Below are 24786 nucleotides of genomic sequence, written 5' to 3'. Positions count from 1 at the left end.
TGTTGAGAAGTAGTAAGTAATATAAAATTTAAACCTCATTTCTCAGAAAGCCACTGGAATATCCATTCCATCATATGAGAGAGTAAACCAAGAAAGAGGAAGATATCCCAGAAAACAAGGGGTGAACATAAAAGAGAGGTGAAGGGAATTCCCTGGATGATAGTGGCAAAATTTAAGGTAAATAGCTGTATGCACACCAGGCCAGAAGAGTAGGAAGATGAAGGGGCATAAAAGGGAGGCTTCTAGAGAAAAAGATTTTTGTTTATTTAACTGATACATTACCTGATGTGTTTTCCATATGGAGATTGGCATTCAGAAAAGTTGTTTGGATAAATTGGTGAAGAATTAGTGATTAGAGAGGGTGCTTTGATAGTGGGTGTGGTGGTGTGAACAACAACTGAAAGGGGAGATTCTATACCTCTAAAACACAAATAAAGATGTAAACCAATGTTATCTCAATATAAAAAATAAAATTAGCAATTAATACATGCAAAGCAAATTAACAAAAACCAAGGCAGTTTTTAACTTCAGGAAAAACAGAAAGTTGCTCAAAAAAGTAAATGAGTCATGAAATAATATGACTTGGTTCCAAATGAAAGCCATAAAAATGAAACACTACCTTACTCTTATGTAGGATGAAAGAACAGCTGGGAAAGACAGTGTTATAAAAGATCTATATCTTTGGCCTCCCCGATGGCACAGCGGGCTGCGAAGCTGCCCGCAGCCTCTGCAGCGCCGGTTCTATCCCCGGCCACCAGCAAGTGTCCCACATAGCATGCAGACCTCTCCTGCCGTGCCCGCTGCTCCCCTCAGCAGTGTGCTTCGGTCCTTCTGCCTGCTCTGCTCCCCGCTCTGGCTCTGGTGAATTCTCTCACCCTCCCGCGCTTCTGACTGTACCCAGTACTTGTATAAATAAATAAATCTTTAAAAAAAAAAAGATCTATATCTTAATCTTCCATACTAAGACACCTCTAAGTACAAATTGAAAGATCAAGAAACATTATATCGACATACAGAAGTGAATACTAAAAGAAACATCTAAAATTATTAAACGTGGTTGCTTTATTAGTACAGGTCACAAGTTGGGAGAGACAGAGTAGGGGATGGCCTTTTTTTTTTTTTTTTTTTTAGTAAGTCTCATCAATCTGTTTAACTTTTTAAACTATGAATTACTTTCAAAAATAAAAATAAATGCTTTCAAAAATTAAAAAATTAATAAAAAGAATAAATAGCATTTTGAAAGGGTAGAAAGACAGGAGGGCACTCCAGCCAAGAGAAACAGCAAAGTATTAAGTAGATCCGAGTTCACACTGGGAGTAGTGTGAAAGATAATTTTCAAAGCTATCATTTATTGAGTACTTGCTAGGTGTTAAGCACTGTGCTAAGCTCTTTACACATATTTTCTCATTTATGCTCACTAACCCCATAAGATAATACTATTATCCTCATTTTATTGATGAAGAGACTGAGAGCTTATGGAAACTTGCCCAAAGCCACAGCTAGAAAAATAGCTGAGCAGAGAGTCAAACAGGTCCATGTGACACTCCAAATCCATACCCTTAACCACCACATTTTGAAGACATAATTCACAAGGTTTGATCACGGATTTAATTTATGGGACAAAGGAGAGAGTTGTATGTGAAATGACTTTAAGAAATTAGCCTCAGTGAGTGGGGGATTGATGAGTTTTCATCTAGTTATTTCGACAATTCTATTGAATATTAACTACATCCAAGTAGTTTGACCAAGCTATAATAATGAATGTGAGACTTATGATTCCTACTCTTATACAGCTTATATTCCATATTCACAGAAAAATCATTCAGGGGGAAGAGGAGTGAAAAAAAATGTGAGTTCAATTTTAACTGTTTTGGAGTAACAACAGAATGTTCAAATAAAAATGCCCAATATGCATGGAAAATGTGGTATTAGAGTTTGGTATAAGATGCTCTAAACTTCAAAAATATATTCCTGGTCAATGGAAATCAGAATTGAGAAATGCTATTTCATTTAATGCTTCAGAAATCTTGCACAAGCTGTTAAGAGTGCAGCTTCTGTGGCAGTTGGGCTGGAAGCCAGAGTGCAGGAGTGTATAAGTGTAAACCATTCATTTTCAACACCTGACTGTGGAAGGAGGGGGGAAATGCACAATAGCAAGGAGGACAATCAGGATAGGGAAACCTCTTTCCCCCCAACTAAAAGAGACCCATACACATTTAAAGGCAGAGAGGGAAGGATTCTGTAGAAGGGAGAAGCTAAATATTGTAGAAAGAGAAGGTAATTGAGGAAGCTGGGATATGAAACAGGTAGAAGGGGATGGACTGGAGAATATGAGGCTCAAGTTTGAGAGGGGAGGTGAGATCCTCCCTTCTCTAAAACAGAGAGTGCTGCAAGGGGAGAGAGTGAGCCAAGAGTCTTAGCTGAAGAGGGGGCACAGGAAAGGGTAGTCCATCTTTTGAGTGGAGCTTAGTTTTCCTGAGAATGGGCAGTTGGAGGAGAGGATGGGACTTAATCAGCCCTCAAAGAATAGAATCTGAAGTTCAAATCTGAAAATGAACAAACCTTTTGGATACTCAGCAGCCCTATTTCCACCATTTTCTACTGTTTAAAATAATAGCAGATTGTCGTCTTCCTGTCTTCCAGTCTTCCTGATCAATTAATTCAAATTTTATTTCACCCAGGCCAACATTTAGGTACTAAGATTCAGGCATGATGCCATCAAAATCCATTAAAAATGGCTCTTTTCCCAGCACTGAGAGTGATGCAAACTCCCCTTAACCATCAAATCCAACCTTGAATTAATTAATATCTCAGTTGGTGTCTGTTTTATTTTAAGTCATATCGTTCTTACTGGCTCTCTTTCTAACATTTGAAATTCCATTTGGTGCTCTTCAGCAAGTATTTAGTATGTATTACTTTAAAAAGTATTTACCCTTTTGATTTCACTTATTTCTTGTTAGAGGATATGACTATAATAGACCAACATGCACAAAACACAGAAGCAAGACAAGAACTTCTTCAGGGTAGGGACCACACCTTACCTAGCTTTAGTCCTGTTTCCAGAGAAGAGCATGATTACATGGCTGAAGCTCAATAAATGTTTGCAAATGAATGAACGGTTTTCTGTGTGCTGTAAGGGGAGAGTCCTAAACTGAGATCTGGGAGATGTCGATTCTGACTCTTAACTCGAGTTCCCCTGGGACTAATAACTTACACTTCTGCCCCTTATTTTTCTCATGGGAAGATGAGGGGTGTAGATGATTCAATAAATAGACTCTTGAATTTTATATGCCATTTTTAAGAGGAAATCTCCGGTTCCTAACAGTAACATTTATTTATTTACATTTTTGCTATTAATTAGTCCACCATTTGCATGTCTGCACAATTTTGAGCACATTCTCACCCTTCCACAGGTGTACATGCTTCACTTGCTCTCACCAATAGTCCCGTGCCAGGGACCCACCCCCTGCCTTTCCCCATGCCCTCCTCCCTGCCCCCTCTTCCCTCTGGTAACCAGTATGTTTTCCAGTCTAAGAATTATTTTTCCTGTCCAAGTAGCAAAGCTGAAAAACTTGTTCTAAATCCCTGGCCAACCCATGAATTGGAATAGATCTGAACTTCAGGTCACCTCTCCTGGTCACCCTATACAACCTGATGTGCTCCTCAATGTTCAGTCTGCTGGGAAGATTTCCTTTCCCCCATGTCTTTTTGGGGTACTCCACCATGGGCTCCTAGTGCTGTAGTCATGTGCTTTCAGATGGTGAAAACTGATTTATGCCAAGTTGGGTATAAACCAGGCTGGTGAATTTCCTTTTCATTTGAAGCCATTTGGTCAAAGGTAAATCACCCTGAAGCTACAGGTATGCATGGAAGGAGGGGCAGCAGCATGACAGGAGGAGGTACCTTGGGAGTCTGGGCCACTGCTCCCTAAACTCACTGATTATGCCTTCAGGTTGCATCACACATCTGCACGTTCAGAGGATAATGGAATACTTCTGTGCACACCAAACTCGATGGCTAGGCAGATTAGATAACCTTGCTTGTGACTGGCAGTCTGTGCTTTTATCCTCACTTGACTGGGCATTCAGTCTCCGCCTGATCCCATCTATCCAGAAGATTCTTCTCAAAACTAGAGCTCCCAGCAAAACACAAAAGCCACTGAGGTGAGCACAGCCGCTTTCCTTATACCTGTCTACTAGAGCTTGTCAACTCCTATCCCCTCATTCCCCACTGCCTTTTCTCAACCCTGCCTCCAGGGCTCAGGGCTCTTCCGCAATCCTCTCTTATACGCAAAGGAGTAAGTTCTGATAAACTTCTTCAACCTATGAATTTGGGGGCTTCTCAAAATGTTTATATGTCAATAAAGAACCACAGGGAATGGGCAATGCTGAGCCAAAGTAGTGAGTCTATGATGGATGTCAGCATCAACAAGGAAACTAGCTGGGTGTGCAAGGAGATTTCACTCACCCCCTTCTTCTTCACCCACCCCTGTGATGACCAGCGACTCTCTCAGTACCTTCTGCTTTTTACAGAAGCAGACAACCTTGGGACAACCTTGCTTCCTTGCTGGCCTCAACCGGCCTAATTCTCCCTCTTCAGCACCTCCTCCTTACTGCACCCTCCTATACCATACCACCATCCCCGAGGGTATGAGAATCTTCCTAACCAATCCTGAGTTGAACAGAGGACACCCGACAATGAAAAATAAATAAATAAAGCCATCAAGTAAATGAGATGCTTACATACACATTTCATTAACAGAGTAAAGCTGTTTCCTTCTCACATGGATACATATAGGTTGTCCAACATCACCCAGGCAACCAAATAGAACATGGACTCTAACGACTCCATGGTCTTGTTGTTCATCAAAAGCTAATTAGCTCCTCTCCCGCAGAACGCTGCTATGATGGGTAATGTCTCAACTCCTGCTCTGCGCTAAGTCATACTTTCTCTGGGAACTGTCATCTCATGACTACCTGGCAACCTCCCATCATTCTTGAGTGTTACCTGGTGGTGGGGGGGGGGCAAATGTCTTTTTCCATTGGTCCTCAATCTCCCACAGGAAGTTGCAGCCAGGTCTAATCACTGTGAGTCTCCAGGAGACCCTCTTCCCTCCATCCCAACATGGCTATCCAGATGGAGTTAGGTTAAAGGAATAGAGAAGTCCCAAAAGGATGGAATAGAGTTTATGGGCCAATCCTGGGTATGTCTGCCAGGCATCTGTTCTTTTTCTTTCTAAGCGCAAGTGGAGCCACTGTTCTCCTTACGTCCTCCAGGTTGCCTTGGTGAGTTCGTTTGCAATCTATGAGCAACTTGGTGTTCTGTAAGGCACAGGACTCTTGCTAATTGCCCTGATTCACTCCACTTGAGGGATGCTGCTTCTTGAATGGTGCACATATTTGTAATCTGTATTCCTGATATCAGCAACTTTGTGTTTAGTGGAGGAATGTGAGACTGCTTCACTTCCTGACTGTACAGTGCCATATTAATATTAGTTGTTATTATTAATTATTATTATTTAAGGGGAAATCAATATCTTTTTAAATTTAAGCCACAGTTGCCTCAGGAATATATGGTAATTTTCCTAATCGGCTTTTGTTCTTGGCCCAGATCATAAACAATATTCTGGATTTCAAATATAAAGAGAATTTATTTATAGCCTTGACATATTTTACCATGAACTGTTTAAATGTCAACATAGCCCAAGCAAAGCCTGCCAGGAAAATAATTGATTCATAGTCATTTTTACTGGTGACCTTCCATAGAAAGAAACTAAGGTTGCATAAGTATAAAGAACAGACCAGAAAAGGCAAAAATTCAGCAAACTGCTATGATCGTAAGTAATGAAATTGTGTATATTGGGGGATTTTCCTGTGTATCTCATGTTTCCATAATGTGGTTACACAGTGACCTCTGGCATCTTTAGCAGCAGACTTATGCTTATTTCAATGTCTTCCTCAAGTGCAGAGATGGCAAATATATGACACATATATTGCCACTCCCCACTCCCACATTCATCGCAGACAGTGCTAGTCTATGGCAGCACTCAGTCCCTAAATTGAGAGGGAATACCAAAACCTTCTGCCCTCTAACCCTCTACATGACTGTGTAAATTCATCTCTGATCACCTGAAGTGAAGGTGATTTGTCATTCCCTTTCTAACCTTAAGAGGTGACACTATGTCTTAATCAAGGATCAGTAGTGGCAAGGAGTTAAAAGCTCATTCAGACTAGTTTAAGAAAGAGAACTTTAGGGCCTCCCCGGTGGCGTAGCTGGTTTAGCATAGAGCTGTGAAGCTGTCCGCAGCCTCTTCCTCGCCCGCTGCTCCCTTCAGCAGTGCTTTCGGTCCATCTGCCTGTTTTGCTCCCCGGTTCTGTCTGGTGAATCCTCTCACCCTCCCGCACCTCTGGCCTGTACCCCAGCTCTTGCATAAATAAAAATGAATCTTAAAAAAAAGAAACAGAACTTTATTAAATGAAAACAGCAGCTAATATAGATGTCTGGGCTATGAAGTACAGCCAGGTGACACAGTGACTGAAACTAGAACTCTCAAGAAGAAACTGAGGTTGCTTGTTCTTTCTTTCAAAAGCCACATAATATCTCTCTTCTGTGCTTCTGTCTCCTCTCTCTTCTGATTTTCATCTTTTACCTTTTATTTCGGTCAAGCATCCACATAGTTCTCTCTTGAGAGTATGTGTCTTTTATCAAAAATTCTCAAGAAAGCAAATCTGATGGCTAACTGATGTGTGGTCCAGTAGGAGGCAGTTGTCTTCTTGTGGTTCAACAGCCGTGGGGAGTAGAATTGTCACAGTGTAATCTAAAAAGGGAGGTTCCATGTTCCCTGCCCCACCTAAAGAAGGGTGGAGCTGAGCAGCCAGGGGAAGCTAGAAAGGATAGGAAGGGAAGACAGACGGGAGAAGGCTTGGAGGAGGCACCGGGAGCAGAGTCATGTGAAAAAGAAGCCTCCTCAGCCTTGGACTTTTACCAGGGTCTTGGAAGCAGACATTTGGAAAGAGACTTGGGCGGGAGACCCGTGGGGAGGCTGGCAATGGCACCCTTTATGTTGACTTGGATTTTTACTTTGCTCCTTTCCTTCCAGACTTGCCTGGCCCCTTCTAGCCCTTTGCTATGGTTCCCCCCTCCCAGAAAGTGCCTTAGACTTGTGGCAAGATTTCTGGCCTCAGTGGCTCCAATTGGAATCAACCCTGTTTGGCTGGACATTTACCCATGAAGGGGTGGGTAACTTTGGGTGTTTCAGTAGAAGTGTTTGATTATCCTTTCTTCTGTTCTATCTATTGCACACTAATTCTGCTAAAGTTCTTTCCTATTGAAGGTCTCATGTACTAATAGTATGATTTGTTTTTAGAGCGTGCAGGTTTGGGGTCCCAGGGTACCCCCACAGTCTGCCTGCTAACAGAATCACCTTCTAGGAAAAGATATAACCCTTCTAGTTCTATGAACATACCAGGTTAAACCTGAAGTTGGGTCATTGATAAGTCATTGATAAGTTCATCTTCTTCTCCCTGAGTAGGTAGCCTGATAAAATACAGGAGACACAATTAAATCTGAATTTCAGCTAAACTACAAATATCCTTTGGCATAAATACACCAATAATATTCATTGTTTATGTGAAATTGAAACTTAACTGGGCAACCCGTAATTTTTATTTGCTAAATCTAGCAACCCTGTCCCTGAGTCCTCTCTCTTTGAGGTGGTACAATGAATTTTTTTCTAGAAAGTCAATAGTTTAGAGTGTGGGTAAAACCCTTAATTAAAATATCTCTGACTAGCAGAGATTCTGTGATGCTCCAGCAATAGTTCAAGGTTAGATGGTTGCATGTTTTGCTGTTACTATTTTTGAAGACTTGATTTTTTTCCTTCCATACTCATTTCAGTAGGGATTTTTTTTCTTTCATGTGAAATGTCTTTTCTACAGAATAGAAGCTGTTCGGGGGCAGAGTCTGACTAATGTCAATTCTATGTACAGCAGGTCCTCAAATAATGTTTCATTACACCGTTGATGAGAATAAAAAAGTGATGCCTGGCCAAGGCCACTGTCAATATGGGTTCTCCAGTTTTCTCCCACAGCCCAGAGCTGTGCACGTGAGGTTTACTGGCATGTCTGAATTGTCTCAGTCAGAGTGGGTGGGGATGTGAGTTTTCCCTGCACTGGAAGGGTGCCCTGTCTAGGATGGGTGTCCGCCTTGTGCCCTGAGCTGCCATAACAGCCTCTGGCCACCCCTGACTCTGAGCTACCTGCCCGAAGTAGGTTGGAAAACGAATGAATCAATGAATCCAAAAGATTGTTTAATATCAGAAGTGTTTGAGGGGGTCTTTCTTTAGGAAGTCTGGTGATGTGTTTGTGGTCAGAAATATGCCGTGGGAACTGAACTCTTGTTGATAGCAGTTAGTCTCTGGTCAGACTGGTTTTGTCCCACAGTGTTTTGTTTCAAGTCTCAGTTTCCAAGAAACTATCATGATGTTAAGTGAGGTGCTAGTGTGCGCTGCCCCATAGTGTTTGGAGCTCCAAGAGTGTTGTCATTTGGATGAGATATTGGGTTCACGATGTTGGGTTCTTGGGTTCCCTCTGAGAAAAGTTTCAGCTGAGTTTCCCCTTTCAGCAGCACAGAGAGTTTGTCACAGAGACAAAGATGTTTGATTACATCCCAAAAGGTTAGGTTTGTTTCATTCCTTTGGGGAATCGTTATCTATTATTAGATTAATTACCTCTAGGATGTGGCTAGGTTGGTTTTTGAGGGCTGTGATACTCTATAATGGCCCTTAATTTCCATATCCCCTCCGCTGGTTTGTGCCTCCTGACACTTTCTGTCTTGGGTAGGATTTATTCAGGTTTTTAGGATCACACATGCTTTTTCAATAACTGAATCCAAAACAAAGTGCTGATTACATTGGCTTGATTGATTGATAGCTAGACAAGATCCAAGAATGCAACACAGAGTGCTATCAGGAGGGACGTTGTGGATGCAGCTGACACTTTTGTCTTAAGGAAAGGGCCTCTAAATTTCCAGTCAGATTGTAGTCTCAGGAGCAGCCTAGATATTCAAGTGTGTGGGGAGAAAGATAGAGAAAGGAAGCTGGAGCTCAACCTGCAAAATGGATGAGGACCCCAGGCTGCCTCACCTACCCAGTCACGAGGCAAGCATGAACTCAAAGCATTGACCTTCAATCAAGGATTTTCCCCATTAATGATGTATGATGTAATGAACATTAGACTCTGTCCAATCAGATCACTCATTTTTCTGTGGGGACAATTCTGGGCAAGGCACAGGGTATGAAAGACACTTCCTCCTTAGCACTCCCCACTTATTTTTCTTTTATTGATCTTAATAATTTTTTAATAGTTTAATGTATTTTAATAGCAAACATATAAGGAACACCACAGAAGACAGACATTAAAAATATGTATTTGAAGCAGAAGTCCTCTCCGGTCACCAGCTGACGAGCTTTATACTCCATGCAGTATACTTCAGTAAATCCCCCTTATTTCTCTCAAAAAAATAAAATAAAATAAAAACATGTACTTGCATGTAGGACAACTTAGTTAGAAAAGTATAGTTAGATAATGTATGATAAAAATGCTATCAATGTTACTTAGCTGCAGTCAGTAAGAAATTTACTTGTTCTTAAAAAATCCATTGTCCAGAAAAATTTAACAGGTTTATTTATGCTTGCTATAAAGTTGAACTGCTGCAGTGGCTGTTGATAGCTTCATAGTGCTGAGACTTATCCCCTGCCCACCAGGGAGGCCCCGGAGAGGATTTTTAAGCATGTTCTCGATATATGTGACCTGAGGGTTGGATGTGTTTTGGCGAAATTGTTACACATTTGGCGTGGAGAGCACACAGGGAGTGACTTCGAAAAGGCCAACCGGATAGGCCTCCCTTGCCTCCCACACAGCACCAATAGCTGCGCTCTAAAAGCGCATGCTTGTTTTTGAAATCCTGAGCAATTTCTCACACCAGTCACGGGAAGGGAAGTTTGCAAATCAGAAGCTCGGTGGGTTTCTGATAACGTGTAATTTCACATAGTGCCACAGTGCCAGGCCTATAACAATGAGGTTTCTTCACCCCTTCAGTAGAGGGAGGACTCTGCCACCAGTTATCGTAGACCCTTTCTTCTTGGTGCTTAACCTTACCTGCCAATTTCATTTGTGGGCAGTAGTCTTTGTAGGAGCCTAACTCAAAGACCCCCCCTTGTAACCCTTTTTCCTTCTGTTGAAGCTTGGTGAGCTAGGAGGCACTGGCCTCAGAGAGCCACTGAGGCTGCAAAGACCTCATCTTCACTACTTTTAAGGCAATGGCAAACTTCAATGAATGTGTTAATTTCCTGGGATCTCCATAATAAGGTATCACAGACTTGGGTGCTGGAAACAACAGAAGTTCGTTGTCTCACAGCCATGGAGGCTAGAAGTTCCAGATCGCAATGTCAGTAAGTTGAGGTCCTCACTGTGGCCCTAGGGAAGGATCTGTTCCAGGCCTATCTCTTAGCTCTCCGGTAGTTATTTGGCTTGAGGCAGCATAATTTCCATCTCTCCACTGCTTCTTTCTGTGTGCTTATTTGAGTACTCACAAAAGTGTTGTCGGAGTGGATGTTTGGATGGCAGGCCTTCTGAGGTCTTCCCTTCTAGCTTGAATAAAACGTGATCCATCAGTTCCTGGGGTATAGCAGAGGTGACAAAATGTGAACTATAGAAAAAGAAACTAAACAACAAAATGTGGCATCGATCTATGATTCAAGGGATGTCAGTCACACAAAAATTTTCCCCTCCAGTCCAGCATTCAATAGTGAGCTGATGAATAGGGGGAGCTGTTCTTTAGTAGACTGGCTACAACCTAAAAATGGTTGAAAATCTCTAGGTCACCCTAAATCTCTAGTTCAGACTTTCAGAGTTTGGTGCATGGTCATTTTGTTAAGAACTGGGTGTCGGGACTTCAGCACATAAATTTGGAGGTGAGGGGAAGGACTACTCTGGCCATGGACATATGGGTCCTGAAATAGCTTTACCTCCCCCAATCAATTTAATTTTTAATGGCTATGTAATATGTTCTTATTGTTTCCTACAGTAACTTCAAGAGATCAGCGTAGACAAGTTTCTTTTCAATTATTCCATGCTGTGTCGTAACTCTTCTCTCAACAGAACTAAGGTTTGTAAAAAAGATTTGCTTACATCACATTGATATATCCCCTTTCAGTGCAAATATCACTTTCAGATATTAGCTGCCTTGATAGATAGTAAACTCTAATATCTGCTGTTAGTCCTGCAGTACTTTAGGCATTTATTTAATTTTATCGTGAATACTTTCATAATTATTTATCTAGGTGAGCCTGTGAAAATTAAAGGTAAGAAGCTCAGTCACTTTCTTGGTCCAATTTGTATCCTTGCAATTTGACACTGATTTTCTTATTTTACAAAATGGCAGTGAAAGTCTATATGGTAGATACAGTCACCACTCACTATTTCCAGGAGTAATTATTTCATTCTTTCATTACAATGGTCTTTGTTGCTTTTGTTCCTTTTTTGCAGTTACCTTGCTTTTTGGTCATTTCAGTACCATATTAAAAAATAGCTCATTTTGTTAGGTAAATATTTGGTGAGTAAGGGAAGAGATTGGTGATAGAGGATCTATTTTTTAAAATAAAATTTTACTTCTTACAGAAGGCAAAAACACTTGCCGAATTTTTTCATTATTAGCCAATTTCTGCTATTCAGAGGAAATGGATATATTGTTCCTATTTTTTTAGAATAAAATGGTTGCATATGTCAGATTTATGGCAACTTATTTCTCATCTCCTTCAACAATCTTTTCAATGTGTTATTTTGATTCAGGAACATAAAGGGATAATTCTAAAAACATAGAATTATCCAAAGGTTCTTTTATGTAAGCTGTAATTAGCCTTTGTTTATTTTAATGATGGGCCTTTTTATGCATTATATAAATAATTCCAAAACTAATCATGCTTAAGCCTTGTTTTCTAAAGTCACAGCAGCACAGGAATAGTTGAGGGTTGTGTATGAGTTACAATTAAGGAGGTATTGCCTGAAACTCCTACACAGATTTTCCCCTACTCTTTTTTTTTCCTTACTTTTTTTAAAAAAAAAGATTTATTTATTTATGCATACAAGAGCTGGGGTACAGGCCAGAGGTGTGGGGGGTGAGAGGATTCACCAGAGACAGAGTGGGGAACAGAACAGGCAGACTGACCAAAGTACACGCTGAGGGGAGCAGCAGGCGATTCAGGAGAGCAGCTGCGCCATGTGGGTTTCTCCCTGGCTGGCCGGAAATTGAACTCGTGCTGCAGTGGCTGCAGATTACTCCATAGGTTGCTTCTTAACCCTTGTGCTACCAGGGAGGCCCTCCCTTACTATTTTTTTTTTTATTCAGGTAACATTGGTTTGCATAATGTATATGACTTAGAGGCATAGCATCACATCCTTCAGGAGTATACCAGCACACCACACCTGCTACCATGGCACCCACAGTCCTTCACCACAGTCCTTTGGGCCCCTTCTATTTGTTCCCTACCTCATACTGTTTCCCTCTGGTAGCTTCAATTCAGCAGTTAGATTTCCAGGGTTTGTTTAGATTTAGTTTTGTGTGTTCTTTTATTTCGTATCTGTGTACTCTACATATGAGTGAAATCAATCTGGTATTTGTCTTTCTCCTTCTGACTTCCAGTTCTATCCATGTTATCACAAATGGCAAGAGTTCATCTGTTTGTTTGTTTTTTATTATCACTGAGTAATATTCCATTGTGTATATAGACCACATCTTCCTAATCCACTCCTCTGTCTTTGGGGACTTAAGCTGCTTCCATAAGTGGGCAATTGTAAATAGGGTTGCAGTGAACATAGGAGTGCCCATATCCCTTCAAATTAGTGTCTTCGCATTCTTCAGGGAGATACCTAGGAGTGAAATTGCTGACTAATATGGTAGATCTGTTTTTAATATTTTGAGCAACCTCCATGCTGTTTTCCACAGGGGCTGGACCAGTCTGAATTCCCACCAATAGTGTATGAGGGTTCCTTTTTCTCCACACCCTCCCCAACACTCATTTGTGGTCTTTTTGATAGGGGCTGTTCTCACAGGGGTGAGGTGGTATCTCATTTTGGCTTATTTTGCATTTCCCTGACTATCAGTGTTGTTGAATCTATTTTCATGTGCCTGTTGCCCGTCTCTACATCATCTTTGGAGAAGTGTCTCTTTATCTCTTCTGCCCCCTTTATTATTGATTTCCTGCTTCTGTTTCCCTTTCCTTTGCTGCTGCTAATGCCTGGGGATCACAAACAAGGTGGCAGGGACTCTTGGCTTTGGGCACTGATAAAGCTGAAGGCTTTGAATAAATCCCTGTTAGACACCACCACAAACTTCCCACCTCTACTGTGTCACTTCTTTGTGATCTGTTAGAGCTCTGTGATCCCCAGCACTAAGCCCCAGCCAACTCGCCTCCACAACCTTGTCAAATGAGGTCTTCTCGCGGAATAAGCCGCCTTCCGCTCCCTGCAGCAACTCCTCCCCACAGAAGAGCGGAACAGGATCTCCAAGCATCCTTTTAGCTCTGTGCTTATATAATTTCATCTAGAAAATGTCAGAAATGTTTGAAATCTAACCTTTTAACATTTTTTGAAGTGATGGGATTTTAGAACGAGCTGTACTGAGTCAAAGGAGCACAATATAATTCATTTCAGTCCCAAAGTCAGGAGCAATGTCTGTTTTGGAGATAGGCGTGAGGAAGATGGATTACCAGAGAGAAGGGATGGTCAGATAGGCAAGTGCCATGCTTGAATGTGGCTTCACAGTAACTTCTGGAAAATGGAAATGTAGGTTGACTGAGCCTATGGCCTCAACTGTTGCTGAATAGAAGAGGCAGGAGTACGGTACTGGGAGAAATGAGACAATACGGGGCATCCCTGGTGGCTCAAGGGGTTAAGCACAGCACTATGAAGCTGTCCGCAGCCGCTGCAGCACGAGTTTGATTCCCGACCAGGGAGCGACCCCCATGGCACAGCAGACCTCTCCTGTCTCACCCGCTGCTCCCCTCAGCAGTGTATTTCAGTCAGTCTGCCTGTTCTGTTCCCCACTCTGTCTCTGGTGAGTCCTCTCATCCCGCCCTCCCCCCATCACACTTCTGGCCTTTACCCCAGCTCTTGTATGCATAAATAAATAAATATTTTTTTAAAAAAAGAAATGAGACAATACTGCTAGCAGTAGAAATATGGGAATCTCTTACTGAAATCAGGACATTGCCAAGTACCAAAGACTATTAGAGTGATAGAGCTTGTTTTAATTATTACCCTGAGAGAGTTTTCACTGGTAAATTAGTATTCCTTTTTTTTTTTTTGGTTAAAATTCTTCTCTGACTCATGGTACATATTTTTTACTGCATATTCTATACTGGTTTTACGTGTGAAGCCCCATTAGTGCACTTAGAATTTTGCATATTGAATGAGCTTCAAATATTCTGTAGACTCCTACTCTATAATTAAGTGTGGTTTAAAAAGGAACATACATACTCATGCAGATAACTTGTTCTTAAGATGTCATTATCATTGGTTGTCACTGGCAGTTAGTCATTTTATTAGATATTAATATTCACAGCTTTCAAAGTATTACAAGTCTCTCGCTTCAAAAATGGGAAAGAGAATAGAGCTTAGGTTAGTTGGCTTTGTCTGAAAGCCCCAGAGTTGCGACTTGTGCTATTTTCTTTTTTTTTTTTTTTTCTTGTGCTATTTTCTAGTCTACTGACAGCTCAAAGTAGCTCCAAAATCTTCCTGTACTTTGAAGCCAGATTAGCCAATGAAATTGTAATTTTGATTTTAGGAAACTGTCATAGATGCTGTAAAACGCTAAACGATGCCATCTGAATAAAGCAGCTAAAAACATTAGGAGTCGGATGTGGAAATTTGAATATTGCCTGGATAATCAATATTAAGGAATTACATTGGGCTTTTAGGTGGGATGATGTTATTGAGTAATTATCTTTTAGAAATACGAATGGGAAGGGGAATGAATTAGAACTATAAATGAAATAAGCTTGGCCATTTAGTCATAATTGCTGAATCTGGCCAGTGCTTCTACAGGCATTCATTGTATTACCTGTTCTACTTTTGTATATGTTTGAAGTGTTTTTCACAGTAAATAGTTTAATAATTTGATCAGATCTTTTTTGCATCTACTGTGAATTTAAAAAAGACCAGGTTTTTCTAACTCAGAACAATTGTAGCCCTTTGCAGTTTGTCTTTTTTTAAAGGGTAAAGCAGTAGGTAACCAAGTCTATAGCTCCCAAGATGCTTTTAATTTTTTTCTTTTTAAGTGCATATGCTATCCCTTAAAGTTTTTATACATAGGCAACTATTTAGCATTGTCTGTGAATTTTATGAGGACATCGTGAGTTCAGATCCCGTGAGGGATCTACCAGTAAAGGCAAAGGCCATGGGGAATTGAGACCTGAATGAAGGAAGATATACATTTAAAGGTGTCCCTGGTAGGCTGGGAGAATGGCTTGGACTGCTTGGAAGCCAAATAGGGATTTTGCTCACAAGGGTCCAGTGATCTGTGCTTAAACAAGCACTGTAGAAGCTGAGTGAGAAAGAGATATTCTGCAGGGGAGAGGGAGGAAGAGGATCAAGACGAGGGCGGGAAGAGCGCAAGGGACTGTGGTGATGGTGCAAGGGTGAATTGGTGGTGGAAATTCTATGGGGACTACACCTGAGAAAAGAAAGTAAGCATTGTAAAAAAAATGAACAATGGTGTAAAATATATATAGATATAAAAAGAAAGTACAGCATAATGAAAGTTTGAGCATGATACAGTCATAGATTCAAATATTACTTCAACCAATTACTAGAAGTGATTTTACTACTTGTTACAGAGTCTCAGTTAACTCATGAATCTCCCACATAACAAAGCTCTCTTGGGGACTGAATAAAATACGTGAAGAATGGGAAGTGTTAATTGGCAGGTCTGGTTATTTAGTCCTCTTATGTCTTCAAGGCAACTTGGGAAGACGAACAACCTTTGGCCAAGCGCAGGGAACGTAGCCCTCAGAATGTTCATTTATTAGTGATTGATGACTGTGTTTTGTACATCCAAAGCAATGGACCATGCTTGTCAGATCTTTACACAAACATCATCATTGACGATAGGCGCTGGCTTCATGCCTGGGGTCCTGAGTTTTTCTTGTCATGGCTGGTCATGTAGCATAATATACCTCAGTGACCAGTCCTCCATAAAAGCCTCAGACTCTTGAATGGCTTCCCCGAGCAGAGACATTCTGCACATGTCTCTGTAGCTGTTGCTAGAGAAAAAGCAGGTCCTGGGTAGCCAGGACTCAAAACCTTATTCCTTATTTCTCAGGATTCCTCCTGACACATGTATTTTTCTTGTTGCTCTTGGCCTGTCTATCTATCCATCTATCTATCTATCTATCTATCTATCTATCTATCTATCTATCTATCTTTGTTTTAGAAGTTGATATGTATTTAATGAACTTGCATACTTAAAGAAAATAATACTATTGACTTGTAGTTTCTTCTCCCAATTAACAAATATTTTCTAAAACAAGCTCTCCTTACATGAATTCTTTTTAATATTTTTTTCTGGAAAATATCTGTGTTTTGTTTATTTTTTTTGAGGTGATGTTGATTTACATTATTGATCGGTGTTTTGGAAATATAAGGTTCTCCTTTCCTGGTGCTTTCTGTTACTTTGGCTTGTCTATTTTTTGCTGTAATAAACCTTAGTTATGAGAATAACCTGTTCTTGAGTCTTAGGAGTCCTTTCATTAAATCAGCGAACTTGATGGCAGCCTTTGGACTCACAAGACATTAAGGGACTGGTATGGTGCCTGACAAAGAGTCACATCATTCAGTCCATGCTAGCTACCAGCATTTAACTGATTGATGCTATATGGACTAACCTCACTCTGTTACAGCATAGGTTGGGAATCCAGGACTGTCTGTGTTTCTTTTTTTTTTTAAGATTTATTTATTTATTTATTTATTTATTTATTTATTTATTTATTTATTTATTTATTTATTTATACAAGCACTGGGTACAGTCAGAGGTGCGGGAGGGTGAGAGAATTCACCAGAGCCAGAGCGGAGAGCAGAACAGGCAGAGTGACAAAGTACACTGCTGAGGGGAGCAGCGGGCGGCAGGAGAGGTCTGCGTTCCATGTGGGACCCTCACCTGGTGGCTGGGGATCGAACCGGCTGTGGGCAGCTTTGCAACTGCTGCGCCACCTGGGAGGCCCAGACTGTCTGTGTTTCTTAGCCATGCCTTGGAAGAAACAAGGATAACATCTCATCAGTGGGGAAGTTAGAGAATAAAACTCCAAAGTCCTCCTGTCCTCCCAGCTGTGCTGATTCAGCATGTGGTGGTGCCATTTGGGAAAAATAGGAAGATGGGCAGATCCCCAATGGGGACCTTCTAAGAATGCATAATAGGCAAACTGTTTTTTTTTAATTAATTATTTTAAAATTTTTCTTAACATCATTGTTCATTTTTGTACAGTATTTGATTTCTCACCTCAGGTGTAGTCCCCGTAATTCTCCCACCATCATGGTACCCATAAACCATCACCATAGTCCTTGTGCTCTTCCCTGCCCTGTTTTGAGACCTCTGCCTCCTGCCCCCCACCTTGCTGTATGCCTCAGATCTATGGCTTGCTTGCAAGTTTTGTCTTTATCCTCTTAATAGGCAAATTTTATGACCATGTTGAGGGTGGCAATAAAAAGTCCTGTTGAAAGTAATGAGGACTAGAACACATAGGCTAATGCTGTTTCAGGTGTTCGCACTACAGGGTAGACCCGACTTCCCATAGAAGTCACAGGAGGCAGTGGTGTTATAAATGACTTTCAGGAATTTCAGCAACTTAGAACCAAGGACAGAGGCTGTGATACTGTGATTTATAAAAAAAAAATACTTATTCGGTGATCCAGATAACCAGTTTTCATATTTACTTGGTCTTCATCCACAGTTCCTGGAACACAGTTCCCAAAAGCTTGCTTCTTAAGTGTTGAGAGAAAGTTAACTTTTGTTATGTTAATGAGATGAATTTTGGAAAGCAACTAAGGAAGGGGACTAGTTGCCAGTGGAGGCAACCCTGTAATTAGAGGGATTGATCCTTTCAGTCACTGCCCTCTGGGGAGGGCAATGCCTTCAGGGCAAATGGCCTAGAGTTTGACTTCAGTGACCAATGGCCAATGGGCTAATTGATCCTGCCAATGTAATGAAACCTGCTTAAAAGCCCAGAAAGGATTGGGTTTGGAAAAGCTTCCTATTTGGTAAACATGCAGAGATTTAGGGAGAGTGGAGAGATTATGGGAGCTCTGCCTACTTCCCCATACCTTGCTCTAGGCATCTCTTCCATCTCTTTGTCCCTGGGCTATGTCCCTTCATAATAAAAGTGGATTTACTAAGCAAAAGGTTTCTCTGAGTTCCATGAGCTGCTCCAGCAAATTAGTCAAACTAAAAGAGGGAAGAGGTCATGGGAATCTCTGATTTATAGCCAGTTGGTTAGAAATACAGGTAACAACCTGGACTTGGGACTGGCATCTGGAGCCCAAGGGGCAGGGTCATTGGTCCCTCCAACCCATAACCTTTGTGTCAGAAGCCCAGGTTGGACTTAAAATGGTGTCTGAAGTTGGGGCGGGGGTGGGGGGGTGACATGCAAAAGTCTTGTAGGACTGAGTCCTTAACCTGTGGGATTTAATGCTATCTCCAGGTAGATCGTGGAGTTGAATTGAGTTGGATTCTTATCTGAGAACTACTTACTGGTGTGGCAAAGCCCCTTTCCTTCTCACCCCCACCCAAACACATTGAAATTGGGTCCAGGAACCCAAAACACAGAGCAATTTCCACCAACCACTGGGCACCACAGAAAGACATTCTTAAACTGCGATTGTATGTAAACATTAAAAAACAAAATTAATTGGGTTGATACTTCAATTGAGAGCAATCCAAGGGAAGAAGCAGCCCAGGATCCCACCTTAGAATTCCGTTCTAAGTCTCTATGCTTATGGTTCCCATTGGCGTGAACATATCTAAGTAAAATGCATCAAAAGAACCTTGTGCCTCTAAAATGCAATAATTACATAAAGTCATTTGTGATGTCATGCATTTTATTATTGTTTATCAAGTAGATTGTCTTTAAGATGGATAGGACTAATTTCAACAGTGATCACAAGTAGATTTTCTTCATTATCAGTTTCTTAAAGGATGATAAGCATAAGTTTGGTATAAGCTTGCTTCTTCATTGATGGTTTTTAATTATTTCGAGTGCTTTTAAAGATGATTTCTTTATGTGGTATGTTGCAAATGATGGTTATCTCTCTCTCACTGTCATCATTACTATCACTGTCACTCATGTGTGCATTATCACTAAACTCTACTTTGTGAAAAGGTCTGGAAAAAGACTTCACTTTACTTGAAAAAGACAGGTTTTGAGAATCTTTCTTCACTGCCTCAGAAGTATCATTGATCAAGGGCTCACAAAGAGTGCTACAAATAAGGCAGTTTTCCTTGTAGCATTGACAAGACACAGCTAATTCAGGCCTAAACAGTGTGTCTGTTCTATGTGTACTACCCGGTCGTTTTAGATTACGATTTCTGGGACGCTTGGTCAATTTCTGGAAATTAGATATCTTTAGCGGTGAGGTTTGATCTTGAGGAGAGGGTAGACCAAGTGGCTTTGTTGGCTTCGCTGGAGAAAGTGGTCTGGTTATCTTATCTGGATAGCAAGGACTGACTGGCTTATATGTGTGGGATTTCTTATAGAACTTGTCTACATTGTGTTTTCTATATTTCTTGTCTAGCTGGGGTCCTCTGTATGATTTTTTGTGGTTTGGTGACTTAAAGGACTTAGCTCTACTTGATGGCTTGATTAGCTTTTGTCCACTAGATGGTATAGATGATTTTTCTGAACTTGAGTGTCTGATTAGCTTTTCTGCACTGGAGGGGATGGATGACTTTTCGGGGCTCGCGGGCCTGTTTGTCTTTTCTACACTGGAGTGCATGGATGACTTTTCTGCAATAGAGGGCACAGGTAACTTGTCCATACCTAATAGCATAAGTGGTTTTTCTGCATTGACTGGACTGATTGCCTTGGACTCAGTGAGTGGTATTTTCATTGGATTGGCTGTTACATTTTCCTTCTTGCCCCTGGAAATATAGAGAATTGGGATTAGGATAATTGAAAACAGTAATAATACTAGATAGCACAATGCTAACTGATTATACTATTGCTACTATCAGAAAGCATAGACTTTGTCTTTTGGGGGTTCTAGTAGGAAAACTCCTCAAGTTATTTTTCACGCTGTTACAATCTTAAAATGGGAGATTATTCAAAATGTTTTGTCTTTGGAATCAGAAATCCAACTCCCACTCCCCCACCCCTCCTTCATTCTCTTATTCAGATAGTCATGTGGTTCTTTCCCTAGACTCAACTTACAACAAAACTAATAGCCTAGACCATAACTGAACCCTGGATAGGAGACAGCTTTGGCTAAAGTTGATAATGCACTTGAGAATATTAAGAGCTGATAATAGTTAAATGAAAGAAGTTGGTAGCTCTTTAGAAATCTAAAGTTAACATTAAGTAACCACAACAGTAAAATCTCCACTATTTATGACACACACATACACACACACCTTATATTCTTAATATAAAGGTTTAATTTAAAACTTAAATTAATTTAAGTTAAGTAAACTTGATTTAAAACGTACGTTTCTCCTTCGCTTGTACAGTTATAATGGAAGAAACAGGAACAGGTAAAGACAAAAGCAATAATCATAATACCAATTACGATAACCAGCAGGCGTTTTCTGAAACTGTCCATTTTCATTTCCATGGATTCGGTATGCCTTGTTGCTGCCAAAGAGATTGTATCATCAGAAAACTTGTCAGGCAACCAAATATTCTTCCATTTTCATAGTGGTTTGCCTTTATAGATCAAAATCAAATCTCCTCATTAATGAATTTTTAAAAACCATGACAACGATTCCACTGTCATTCTCTTTCTTTGATCACATCCCCAGACACTCCATCTAGCAGCTAAATCTAGTAGGTATCTCTGACACATCAGTACAGATACCTGGGTTACCTCCACATCATGGTCTGCTTACCCCATTACCTAGGTTTTGAATGTTTCTCTATGAAAGCATGTGAATATTAATGTGTCTGGTTGAACATATATTGTGAGAAAGGAGATAGGACAAGAAGAAACCCCTGTTGAAATCTCCTCAGTAGTAAGTCCCATTCACTCACACAGTATTATCTAATATGATAGGGAGCAGATATTGGTGGATTGGGTAGAAAAGGAGATGGAAGGGGGACAATAAATCTGTACTCTTTATGCTTCTACAATGCTTGGATTTTTCACACAAAACTGAAACTCTCAGATACTCTAGAAATTCTTGAGGACCCACTAATGATATCATCCCAGTAACAGCAGATTTCTTAAACCCAGTTAGCTTGGCTAAATATTTGAATACATACTATAATATCTCAGGTGTTGTTCTAGACATTCTTGAAGATGTACTAATGGTAACATCCAAGAAACAATAGATTTCTTAACCTCAGTTAACTTGGCTAAATGTTTGAATATACATTATAATAGATCATAAGTTATAGTTCTAAGGTTAGGCACCTACCTATAGTTGGAGGCTCATCAGTTTGGTTTGTAGTCAAACAGCTGTATGTCCAAATGGACAAAAATAGGACATAAATAGAAAGAGTCATGTCCAGGGCTCTATTCAAATGTCTCCTCTACCAAGGAAACACTGTGTTTTATATGGTTCAGGCTGGGGGTTTATGACATCATTTTTCTGACAACATAATCTCACCATGGAGACGTATGGGCTTTTATGTACGAGCATTACTAAGTGGCTTTTAATCTTTAATTTATTTTATATTAACTACTCTATCAAATTCAAATAAAAAATACTGGGACATCATTAAGCTCAGAAGGAAGTATTTAGAGGAGGTAGGGAAAAATGGGGTAGCTCTAGATATTGAAGAACAATTTTTCCTTATTAAATGGTAAGGAGACACTTTGTAGCCTTGTAGTGTGGTCTTTAGTGTTACAGGGATGAAAGTATTCCAAGGTGTAAGTCTGTATGAATTTTTCTTAATACAATTAAGATTCTGAATAGTCCCTCAATGTTTTTATCAAGCTGCTGCTAATCATCAGAAGCTCAAATTATTCATCTACTCATCAAACATTTAGAGAACAGTACATATGCCAGATAGCATGATTAATGTTATAGATCCCAAAATAAGCAAGATTAAAATCCGAACACTCCTAGTATTTATACTCAAGTAATTACAAAACAGTGTGACCTGGGCTATGTTAAGAATAAGCACAGTGTTTGGGGGAAAGAGCACCCTAACATGACTGGAAAGAATGAATTAGAAGGGAGCTCAGTCTGTTGGTGAGGAAATTCCTTAGGGAGGAGAGGATGGTTACCAAAATTGAGGTGTTGAGAATAGAGGTGAATGAATGGCTTAAGAAATATATTACTAAGGAGGTTAAATTGACATGAGTTGGTCCTTGATTGTTTGAGTGGAAGAAAGGGTAGTATTAAGGGTAGCTCAAAATTCTAGCTTGACAATTGAGTGGCTGGCTATCCATTGAGACAGAGGACACATGAGAAGTTGCAGCGTTGAGGGTAGCAGAGGGTAGTGGAACTTGATGAGTTCAGTTTCAGGGATGTTGAGCTTAAGGTTCTCTTGATAAATCCAAATACACGTATCCAGAAGCCATGGCCTTGGAGTTCTGAAGATGGATTCAGGCTGGAGTCATTAGTCTGCAGAAAGGGGTTTAATGCTTTTCCCGCCATTGAAGTCTGAAGTCTGTGGACCCCATCTCAGAATAATATTTTTAAACACACAAAATGAAATATGTAGGATTAGAAAGGAAACACATTATACTGAGATAGAGTTAGCAAACATAAAAATGTGATGTAATAATATTTGTAATTATTGACTCATTAAAGGGACCTAGTGGTGTTGCTTGTAACTACTACAAAGTGAAATGTTGGTAAGCATGAGCAATGTTTTGAGATATCTGCAACAACTATAATATATGAAAATGTATATGATTTCTATTAATAATGAAGTCACAGACACCTAGTTATACTACTGTGGTTTTGAAGCACAACACCCTGAATTATTAAACCCAACCCTGTTGAGGGACATTTGGTGCAGTTTCCCTCTGGCACTACTGAGTTCCTTGGAGCCCTCCAGCCCAGGAGCCTGCCCTGACCTCAGTGCAGGTCCAGTGTGGGCAGGGTCCAGGTTTTATCCTTTTATAGTAGGCTGTAGGCTATACTTGAGACTGGACCAATTTGAGTGGAGCTTGAGCAGCACCAATCAAACAGCTGGGATTGGAACCCCCCTCCCCCACCCTTCCAGTTTTCCCAACTGGTACAGTACCAACCCCACACCATTGGCAGTTATGCAAATATAGGCTCATAATCCCTCCAATCTGATTGGAACTCCCATGGCAGTTATGCAAATATAGGCTTGTAAACCTTCCAGTCTGATTGGAGCACCCATTACAGTATGCCAATACAGACTTGTAAACCCTCCAGTGTGATTGGACCTCTCATGGCAGTTATGCAAATATAGGCTTGTGAGCCTCTCAATCTGATTGGACTGCCCATGGCAGTTATGCAAATATAGGCTTGTGAACCTTCCAATCTGATTGGACCTCTCATGGAAGTTATGCAAATACAGGCTTGTAAACCTTCTAGTGTGATTGGAACTGCCATGGCAGTTATGCAAATATATGCTGTGAACCTCTCAATCTGATTGGACTGTCCATAGCAGTTATGCAAATATACACTTGTAAACTTTCCAGTCTGATTGGAGCACCCATTGGTGCCAGTCAATTAAAAGGACCAATCAGGTTTGAAAGAAGAGGAGAGTATTTAAGCCAGGCTCCAACCAGCTTGTAGAGGAGATCTTGGTGGGGGAGTTTGGAAGGACTTGATGAGGCAATTGGAGAGGTAATCAGATTCTTCTTGAAGACCTTCATTGACAGTAACACTGAACCTGAAGTCAGATTCATGTAGAAGATCTTCACTGAGTTGTGACATAAACCCTGTTTTCTGGCACCATGCCTTCACAGACTTGCCCTTGGAGTCTGCCTCTAATATCAACTGCTGAATGACACCATTGCCCTGTGTTAGGTGTCCGTAGCAGAGCTGTTTTCTGTTGGCTTTGTGCCCAGCATCTCTGAGAGCTGTAACACTGGTCCCTGCCCTGACACGTCCAGCACCATGTCCTGTTGCTTTTGCCTTTGGTGCCATCCAGTCTGGTCTGGTCTGATCCTGTGTCCAGTGCTGCCCAGCCTGGCCTTTCGATTGCTGTTGCTGAGACCTTTGTGAACTTTGAGATAAACGTGACCTGAGGTGTTTAAGATATTGGTGAACTCTGTGACCTTAAAGACCTTTGTAACCTTTGACTTTGGAACCTTGGCTACTGATTCTCTCTCCTCTCTCCCCTTAGCCCTGTTGTTGTTGAACCCTGAACCTGAGTCGTGTCTTGCAGCTGAAGTAGTAAGTGCATGGTTGAGAATCCACCAACAGTGACACTTTGGCTCTCCAGGCCTGTACCTCCAGTGATAATTGTGAAAAATAGTAAATTTTCATTAGAAAAAAATTAATAAATTTTCATTAGAGATTGATGAAAATAAGTCTTTTTATCCATTTAAACTCACAAATTGCCTGAAAGTCATTCACGTTCCCAAGTCAGAAACA

General features: G+C 40.7%; 1 protein-coding gene across 1 annotated transcript; it reads right to left on the bottom strand.

Annotated features, from left to right (window-relative positions):
• Positions 1-19136: 19136 nt before the first annotated feature.
• On the bottom strand, positions 19137-21816 carry CUNHXorf66 (chromosome unknown CXorf66 homolog). The gene is made up of 3 exons (XM_037511865.2): positions 21676-21816; positions 20749-20893; positions 19137-20184 (listed from the first exon to the last, which is right to left on the bottom strand). The coding sequence occupies exons 1-3, from the start codon at positions 21761-21763 to the stop codon at positions 19290-19292; spliced, it is 1128 nt and encodes a 375-aa protein (XP_037367762.1). The 5' UTR covers positions 21764-21816; the 3' UTR covers positions 19137-19289.
• Between the last annotated feature and the right edge of the window lie 2970 nt (positions 21817-24786).

Source organism: Talpa occidentalis, unplaced genomic scaffold (assembly GCF_014898055.3).
Source record: "Talpa occidentalis isolate TD23 unplaced genomic scaffold, MPIMG_talOcc4v2.1 talOcc4.15, whole genome shotgun sequence".
In the NCBI taxonomy this organism is placed as follows: domain Eukaryota; kingdom Metazoa; phylum Chordata; class Mammalia; order Eulipotyphla; family Talpidae; genus Talpa; species Talpa occidentalis.
Note: the sequence above shows the minus strand (reverse complement) of the source record. Positions and strands in the feature narration are given on the sequence as shown.

Bases quoted from the DNA above. Each gene is read 5' to 3' on its own strand.
- CUNHXorf66 (XM_037511865.2), bottom strand. From the start codon at position 21,763: ATGACTCTTTCTATTTATGTCCTATTTTTGTCCATTTGGACATACAGC. The intron at 20,894-21,675 runs GTAGGTGCCTAA...TCTCTTTGGCAG, and splicing joins TGATGAGCCTCCAACTATAG to CAACAAGGCATACCGAATCC. The intron at 20,185-20,748 runs GTACGTTTTAAA...CTATATTTCCAG, and splicing joins TGTACAAGCGAAGGAGAAAC to GGGCAAGAAGGAAAATGTAA.